Source organism: Neoarius graeffei, chromosome 6 (genome assembly GCF_027579695.1).
Source record: "Neoarius graeffei isolate fNeoGra1 chromosome 6, fNeoGra1.pri, whole genome shotgun sequence".
Classification (NCBI taxonomy): domain Eukaryota; kingdom Metazoa; phylum Chordata; class Actinopteri; order Siluriformes; family Ariidae; genus Neoarius; species Neoarius graeffei.
In genome coordinates this window covers 103047811-103057492 of record NC_083574.1, presented here as the reverse complement: position 1 = coordinate 103057492, position 9682 = coordinate 103047811, and the positions used below count along the sequence as shown (strand labels likewise).

Sequence of the window (9682 nt, the reverse complement as noted above, 5' to 3'; positions counted from 1 at the left end):
CACACGCAGAGCATCTCAGTGAGAATTACTGTGGTGGAACAGCAGAGCCCTGAAGTTCTGAAGGTTTATTAAAACTCTGACCATCTTCCACTCTGGAGAAATCTCGGAATGTAAAGTAAATTCCAGACCTGGGAAAAGTATAGAAAATCATTTTGGACTCAGTATGGATTCTGTTGACTCTAAGGATCAATCATTATTTTTTTAGATAGAAAGAAAATTAAAATTTCCAGAAATGTTAATTTAAAATGGAGTCAGACATTCTGTAACCATTTGGCGTGTGTGTGTGTGTGTGTGTGTGTGTGTGTGTGTGTGTGTGTGTGTGCGCTTCCAGCATTCCCCTGTCATGAGAACGGTGCTACAGTTCTTCAGTACGCCCCCAAACAGCAGCTGATCATCTCTGGAGGGAGGAAGGGCTTCGTGTGTGTCTTCGATATCCGTCAGAGGCAGCTGGTCCACACCTTCCAGGCCCACGACTCGGCCATTAAAGCTTTAGCTCTGGACACGAGTGAGGACTTCTTCATCACCGGCTCCGCTGAGGGAAACATGAAGGTGAGCGATATCACTAGTACGGTACGGTAGTGTGTGTGAGGATGGCTTAATAACTCGCAAACAGCACAAGCATTGCAATTAAAAAAAAAAACTGAACACACTTTACATTGACTAGCGACAGATGAGTAGCACTTTCTATGCACGTACGCAGCATGGAGCCACAGTTTGGAAGAAAAACTTGAACGCCTTCTCCTTAAATGTGTACAGAGATGTTATGAAGAATGATAGCTCAGAAAGCTTTGTGTGGTGAGTGTATGTAGTGCGTACAGTTAGCTCGCTTTGCTAATGTAGTCTGAGAAATACGAGTGGAATTTGTGATTTAATTTAACTAGTTAACTTTAGAAGATACATATATCTTCTAAAGTTAACTAGTTAAATATATATATATATATATATATATATATATATATATATATATATATATATATACACACACACACACACACACAGTGGTGCTTGAAAGTTTGTGAACCCTTTAGAATTTTCTATATTTCTGCATAAATATGACCTAAAACATCATCAGATTTTCACACAAGTCCTAAAAGTAGATAAAGAGAACCCAGTTAAACAAATAAGACAAAAATATTATACTTGGTCATTTATTTATTGAGGAAAATGATCCAATATTACATATCTGTGAGTGGCAAAAGTATGTGAACCTTTGCTTTCAGTATCTGGTGTGACCCCCTTGTGCAGCAATAACTGCAACTAAACGTTTGTGGTAACTGTTGATCAGTCCTGCACACCGACTTGGAGGAATTTTAGCCTGTTCCTCCGTACAGAACAGCTTCAACTCTGGGATGTTGGTGGGTTTCCTCACATGAACTGCTCGCTTCAGGTCCTTCCACAACATTTCCATTGGATTAAGGTCGGGACTTTGACTTGGCCATTCCAAAACATTAACTTTATTCTTCTTTAACCATTCTTTGGTAGAATGACTTGTGTGCTTAGGGTCGTTGTCTTGCTGCATGACCCACCTTCTCTTGAGATTCAGTTCATGGACAGATGTCCTGACATTTTCCTTTAGAATTCGCTGGTATAATTCAGAATTCATTGTTCCATCAATGATGGCAAGCCGTCCTGGCCCAGATGCAGCAAAACAGGCCCAAACCATGATACTACCACCACCATGTTTCACAGATGGGATAAGGTTCTTATGCTGGAATGCAGTGTTTTCCTTTCTCCAAACATAACGCTTCTCATTTAAACCAAAAAGCTCTATTTTGGCTCATCTGTCCACAAAACATTTTTTCAATAGCCTTCTGGCTTGTCCATGTGATCTTTAGCAAACTGCAGACGAGCAGCAATGTTCTTTTTGGAGAGCAGTGGCTTTCTCCTTGCAACCCTGCCATGCACACCATTGTTGTTCAGTGTTCTCCTGATGGTGGACTCATGAACATTAACATTAGCCAATGTGAGAGAGACCTTCAGTTGCTTAGAAGTTACCCTGGGGTCCTTTGTGACCTCGCTGACTATTACACGCCTTGCTCTTGGAGTGATCTTTGTTGGTTGACCACTCCTGGGGAGCGTAACAATGGTCTTGAATTTCCTCCATTTGTACACAATCTGTCTGACTGTGGATTGGTGGAATCCAAACTCTTTAGAGATGGTTTTGTAACCTTTTCCAGCCTGATGAGCATCGACAACGCTTTTTCTGAGGTCCTCAGAAATCTCCTTTGTTTGTGCCATGATACACTTCCACAAATGTGTTGTGAAGATCAGACTTTGATAGATCCCTGTTCTTTAAATAAAACAGGGTGCCCACTCACACCTGATTGTCATCCCATTGATTGAAAACACCTGACTCTAATTTCACCTTCAAATTAACTGCTAATCCTAGAGGTTCACATACTTTTGCCACTCACAGATATGTAATATTGGATCATTTTCCTCAATAAATAAATGACCAAGTATAATATTTTTGTCTCATTTGTTTAACTGGGTTCTCTTTATCTACTTTTAGGACTTGTGTGAAAATCTGATGATGGTTTCGGTCATATTTATGCAGAAATATAGACAATTCTAAAGGGTTCACAAACTTTCAAGCACCACTTCACTTCATACACGTCATTGCTACTTTTTCTAATCTGAACTAACTATAAACTCTAGATAAGCCACGCCCACAAGTGGAAAAACTTCAAGTGGCACGAATGTGAATGTAGAGTTATTTGTGTGTTTTTATGAAACCGTGAGCTGAATGTGTGATGGCTGAACAGGCGTTTTATTACACCTGTTATATTACTTTATTATCCACATTTTCATTTAATATTTAATGTTTTTGTTTTAACAGATTTCATGTAAAAGGCTCTAAAATGATGAGAATAACACTGGGCCTAAAGCAGAGCCCTGTGGGACGCCGGTGCTTTTAACAGCGTTTTCGTTCTGGTTCTGACTGCAGGTTTGGAAGTTAGCGGGTCACGGGCTCATGCACTCGTTCAGCACTGAACACGCCAAGCAGTCCATCTTCCGTAACATCGGCGCCGGAGTGATGCAGATCGAGACGTGTCCCGGTAATCGCATCTTCACGTGCGGGGCTGACGGAACACTGAAGATGAGGGTTCTCCCTGATCGCTACCACACCCCGAGCAGCATCTTCGACATCCTCTAATCCGAAATAACGCCGAGTTCAGACAGCCGACGCATCCAGCAGCAAGCCGGGTTCTTTCCTAACCTTACTGCGCCGCGAAGTGTCGTCGTTATCGTTTTTATTTTTATTTTATCCCCCTGAAGCGTGAGAGGTCAAGACCTCACCCAGAAAGAAGCCCCGCCCCTTTCCCTGAGCCACGAGCTCGCTGTTGGTGTTCTCATAGGAAAGCTATGCATGTGCTGAGCTCGTCACTGCGGTGCATTCGCCAGAGTGTTGATCGTGCTGTGTAAAGCAAAACGTGTGTGTGTGTGTTCGCACATCATTTTCGTGTCCACAGCTGAACAGACCGAGCCTCTTTAACTCCAGCACTGTGCTTCAGCCCCCCCCCCCCCCCCCCCCCCCGTCTGTGAGCCCCCGCTTTATTTATTTATTATGACTGTAAATCACACACCTGTCTCACTCTCACCCCATGCCTGCAGCTTAGACCTGTCTCACTCTAGATGTGTTTTAGAACATATTTATTTAATTATTTCTATAAATGTGCAAGTTTATAGGAGAAATAACGTTTATTCTACACAGACTACTGAAAACGGCGAGCGGAAGAGAAACGAGTCGCACTGAAAAAGATAAACCTGTCTCACTCTCCTTTCATAACTCCAGTTAAACTTGTCTCACTCTCCTTTCATAACTCCAGTTAAACTTGTCTCACTCTCGTTTCATAGGCGCATTTTAATCTGTCTTACTGACGTTCCACATAAACGTCTCACTCTCGTCCCATCACACAAGATAAACCTGTCTCACTCTTCTTTTCTGCGTGCAATTAAATATCTGTCTCACTCCCGTTCCATAACTCGACCTAAATCCATTTTTCACTCAATCTGTCTTACTCTCTCTACACCTGTAAACGTCTTATTGCCCTGCCCCATAATCACAGCTGAATCTGTCTCACTCTCATTCCATAACTCCAAATAAAATCTGTCTCACTCATTCCACAATTCCAGACTAAATCTGTCTCGCTCTCTTTCCATACCTCCAGAGAAATGTATTTTTTCTCTTATGTGCAATTAAAACTGTCTCACTTTTTTATTCCAAAAGCAAGGTAAATCTGTCTCACTCAGTTTCTGTCTTACTCTCTGTTCACCTGTAGTTGATATCTCACTCTCTCCTTATACCTACCGTTAAATCTGTCTCACTGTCATTCAGTAACTCCAGTTAAATGTCTTTGAAGTCCAAATGAATCTGTCTCACACTTCTCGCACATAGCTGTCTCACTTCTATTCAGTAACTCCAGGTAAATCTGTCTCACACCCCTTCAGTAACTCTAGATAAATCTGTCTCACTCTCATTCCATTTGGCTGCCGTTAAAACTGTCTCACTCCATTCCTAATGCTGTAGTCAATTCTGTCTCTATTCCTAAACCTGTCTCACTCTCTTTATATTTGTAGATGTGTAAACCTGTCTCACTCCCATCTCCATACCTACAGTTAAACCTGTCTCACTCTTTAATTGTCTAAAAGTACTTTTAAACCTCCTGGTTGTAGTACGTACACATCTCGACCTGTCTCGCTCTCTTTTTAGTTACTCTGACTTGCAGAGCAGCCATGACATCTGTCTCACACTCGGACCTGTCTTGCTCTCATTTCCCGCAGAGGTTTTATTCAGTAATGGTTTGAAGCGTTTACTTTGAGCAGAATCGGTTACATTACATTTATGTTTGCACAGAAGTTTATTTTTTTTCCTTTATTAATTTATTACCGTGTTTGTGTTTACTGTATCATGTGGTTTTGTTTTTAACCGCTGTACTCCTCATTAACTTACTTCCTGTGCAATGTGACTGTGAGGTGCGACGTTTCCTGGATCAGTTGTTTTATTTATTAAATGTTTAACGGTATGAACGTTTGCACTCGGATGTGGAGACGCTGTAGAAGTCGTAAAGATTGGAGAATGTTTTATGGAAAAATGTTCTATATCCAGATGAATGTTTAGTTTTAAATGAATATAAATATATAAATATAAATAAGTATAGATCTGAACTAGCTGGACATAGCTTGTACAAAGAGTTTTAATTTGTTTGGTTTGGTTTTTATCATGCTGGCTGCAGTAGATGTATATTTGTTTTGGATGTATGTGATGTATTTATTAAACTCTTTGTGTTTGTGTACGGTCTGCTGGCCATCGTCCTCTGTGTGTGTGTGTGTGTGTGTGTGTGTGTGTGTGTGTGTGTGTGTGTGTTGAACCGATGTTCCTTTTGCTTCTCGTCTCTTGTGTATTTATTAAACAGGTCATGCTGCCTGTGTGAGGAAATTTCTGGAAGAACACAGCTCGTTCTGTCATGGTCAGAGTTTTACCTTTGTAAAGCAAGTTGAATAAATTCTTTTTATTTCATCTGTGCTTTTGTTTTTTGTTTGTTTTTTCTTTTTTCTCCTCACGCCTCCTGCTAGCAAGGTTGGAGTTTTCTCAATTTTATGTAAATTACTTCTAGTTAGTTCCTGTTACCCCCTGAATTTGATTACTTTCCTCTAACAGCATGTCCCTGAGTGTTTTATTCCTCCTACACCACAGCAATCTACCAACCATAGCTTTATTCCTTATTAAAGAACGACACGTCATACTATTATTCATTTATAGTCACATATAATGTTCTACAAAATGTTAGTTCCTGTTCTCTTATGTTATAGTAGCTATAAACGTTCATTCCCTCACCAGCCTCTTTTTTTCTCTTTCTTAAATTTAATAAAACTAAATGCAGCTTGTTACATGTTACCCAAGAAACCGCAAAGAAGTGTAAGTTCCTCTGTCCTGAAAATGTCAGAAAACGTACAAACTTAAAGTTCCAGCTTCACCTCTGACTGTTACAGAGCACTGACACTGGAGACTCCTTACAGAAACGTTACTCAAACGCCTCCCTACAGATCTACACTTACACATGGGTTTTAACCCTGTATTATCATCAGTGGAGCATTCGCCGTATCCGTCCCTGTGGGTAAGCAGTTACTATAGAAACGAGGACTCTGACATTTTTCAGTACACTTATACCCGTTTATAATTCAAGAATATTTAACTTGAACTTATTTCTTGAAGTATATATCCAAAATGTTCAAACGGAAGAGTTCAAAACCCTTTGACTGGCAGTCAAGTCAACTCACTCTATTTCTACAGTGCATTTAAAAACAACAGGCGTTGACCCAAAGCGCTTTACAGTCAAGGCAAAAGCAATTCGATACATGATGGGTATGAATAAGAAGAATAGAAAGAGAGAAGTAATGAGACAACACTGAAGACTTGATACTAAAGAGAAGCGTAAAAATCAAACATAAGATCGTAAAATCAATCATGAAATCATAAGATCTGTCATAAAATGTAAGAGTGAACTTGACAAAAAACCCATGGAGCAACCTCAGACCAGACTGAATTAAAAGTGAGAGAAAAAAGATGAGTTTGATTGGCAGTGTAGTAGAAATATACAGTGGTGCTTGAAAGTTTGTGAACCCTTTAGAATTTTCTATATTTCTGCATAAAAATGACCTAAAACATTAGATTTTCACACAAGTCCTAAAAGTAGATAAAGAGAACCCAGTTACACAAATGAGACAAAAATATTATACTCGGTCATTTATTTATTGAGGAAAATGATCCAATATTACATATCTGTGAGTGGCAAAAGTATGTGAACCTCTAGGATTAGCAGTTAATTTGAAGGTGAAATTAGAGGATGACAATCAGGTGTGAGTGGGCACCCTGTTTTATTTAAAGAACAGGGATCTATCAAAGTCTGATCTTCACAACATGTTTGTGGAAGTGTATCATGGCACAAGCAAAGGAGATTTCTGAGGACCTCAGAAAAAGCTTTGTTGATGCTCATCAGGCTGGAAAAGGTTACAAAACCATCTCTAAAGAGTTTGGACTCCACCAATCCACAGTCAGACAGATTGTGTACAAATGGAGGAAATTCAAGACCATTGTTACCCTCCCCAGGAGTGGTCAACCAACAAAGATCACTCCAAGAGCAAGGCGTGTAATAGTCGGCGAGGTCACAAAGGACCCCAGGGTAACTTCTAAGCAACTGAAGGCCTCTCTCACATTGGCTAATATTCATGAGTCCACCATCAGAAGAACACTGAACAACAATGGTGTGCATGGCAGGGTTGCAAGGAGAAAGCCACTGCTCTCCAAAAAGAACATTGCTGCTTGTCTGCAGTTTGCTAAAGATCACATGGACAAGCCAGAAGGCTATTGGAAGAATGTTTTGTGGACGGATGAGACCAAAATAGAACTTTTTGGTTTAAATGAGAAGCGTTATGTTTGGAGAAAGGAAAACACTGCATTCCAGCATAAGAACCTTATCCCATCTGTGAAACATGGTGGTGGTAGTGTCATGGTTTGGGCCTGTTTTGCTGCATCTGGGCCAGGACGGCTTGCCATCATTGATGGAACAATGAATTCTGAATTATACCAGTGAATTCTAAAGGAAAATGTCAGGACATCTGTCCATGAACTGAATCTCAAGAGAAGGTGGGTTATGCAGCAAGACAGCGACCCTAAGCACACAAGTCATTCTATCAAAGAATGGTTAAAGAAGAATAAAGTGAATGTTTTGGAATGGCCAAGTCAAAGTCCCGACCTTAATCCAATCGAAATGTTGTGGAAGGACCTGAAGTGAGCAGTTCATGTGAGGAAACCCACCAACATCCCAGAGTTGAAGCTGTTCTGTACGGAGGAACGGGCTAAAATTCCTCCAAGCCGGTGTGCAGGACTGATCAACAGTTACCACAAACGTTTAGTTGCAGTTATTGCTGCACAAGGGGGTCACACCGATACTGAAAGCAAAGGTTCACATACTTTTGCCACTCACAGATATGTAACATTGGATCATTTTCCTCAATAAATAAATGACCAAGTATAATATTTTTGTCTCATTTGTTTAACTGGGTTCTCTTTATCTACTTTTAGGACTTGTGTGAAAATCTGATGATGTATTAGGTCATATTTATACAGAAATATAGAAAATTCTAAAGGGTTCACAAACTTTTAAGCACCACTGTATTACATGCGACTGCTTTGCGATTTTAAGTGTTTATTTGCCCGAGTGTCACTGTTTTTTTGGGGGGGGGATCTTAAATGAACTAAAATGACCAAGTTTGCAAAGTTTACTTGATTTCATTATGTAGAAATAAACTAAATCTTCTCTGAAATAAAGCGACAATTCAAGGAACTTATCAGTCATCATTCTGAGCAGGAGCAGTTAGTCACAACATACAGACTGATTTAGACTCGACTACATCGTGATAAAGCAACAAATAATTGTGTAAATTCTGCTGCATACAGTTTCCTGTTCTTTCAGTCGTCAGCCCCGCCCTGCTGGTATTAACTAAATACTATACAATACGCTAAAACCAGCAAACACTGCAGCATAATAATGCAAAATGTAGCCTGTGCTTATACTAAAGTTTTCTCTCTGAAGGTTGAGCTAGCTCGCTAATTTTAAAGTCATGACACGTGATCAAATGTTAATGTGGTACATAAACTATATGTTAAAAAAAAGAAAAAAAATGAAATAAAAGTAACAGTGGATATTGTGGTCACCTTTTAATATAAATCACAAACTCATGTAAGAATTATTTATATGTTTATTTAAATGTGCTCATTTATAGCAATAACAGTACAATGACGTTAGAAATTGTGACACTTTGTTGCTCCTCATCGTTAGAAAATGTTTTAAAAGTGTGTAATGGAATAAATAGATTAATATTCAGCAGGTTGTGTAACAGCATCGATAAAGTGAAAGCTAAACACTGCAGTGCAATCAGTAACGTTTAAACAAACTAACGCAGAACAGTTCAGTATCAGTCAGGTTAAAACTCTCTTTATTGCATGGTGTTTATCTGTGAGAGATTTGGAAATGAAATCTATTTAAATCTTGTTCATGTCTTTTTCGTTTAATTTTGTCGCAACATGTTTGGGGGAAATAAAGGGAATTCAGAAAACATAATGAAAACAGAAACATTATTCCGACTCAGCAGACTGAAGCTCTCGATCTGTTCCCTTTAGACTGTTTATCGCCATCAGCTGTAACAGAGCCACCTGGACACACATCACAGTTCATCACCTTTTAGTAACCGAGTTAATCACCTTTAAATCAGTGAGGAGGGATTAGTGAAAAGTCGGTGAAGTTTAAGGTAGAAACAATGATGTTTGGATAAATTGAATCTATATCATGTCTGCTCATAAAGTGTAGCAATAAAAATAATAAAATTCAACAGTAAAATGTTTATTTCACTGTTTTTGGTTTCGTCCAGTCGCGTCTGAAACGTTGCAACTTTAAAGAAGGATTTAAGCTCCGCCCACTTCAAGTCATGCTATAGATCTTTGAGATGCTTGCTGTTCTGATATAAACTTTGACTCGCACAAACCTCGTGTGAAAATTAAACCACGGGACTAAAAACGATTAAATATCTAAGTTTCAAATAGAATTCCACTCAGTGTACACGCTCACTCCTAGCACTAATTACAGAGGAATTACTCAATACTGCGTGCTGTTGGGTTGAT

General features: G+C 39.4%; 1 protein-coding gene across 8 annotated transcripts in view; it reads left to right on the top strand.

The window, feature by feature from the left end:
* dmxl2 (Dmx-like 2) overlaps nucleotides 1-5521 on the top strand; it is an 82057-nt gene extending 76536 nt beyond the window's left edge. For all 8 annotated transcript variants that reach the window (XM_060924255.1, XM_060924252.1, XM_060924251.1 and 5 more), the window contains 2 exons: nucleotides 332-549; nucleotides 2948-5521. In XM_060924255.1, coding sequence (XP_060780238.1) covers nucleotides 332-549; nucleotides 2948-3157 — 428 coding nt within the window. In that variant the 3' untranslated portion in view covers nucleotides 3158-5521. The remainder of the gene's footprint in view (nucleotides 1-331; nucleotides 550-2947) is intronic.
* The last annotated feature ends 4161 nt before the right edge of the window (nucleotides 5522-9682 follow it).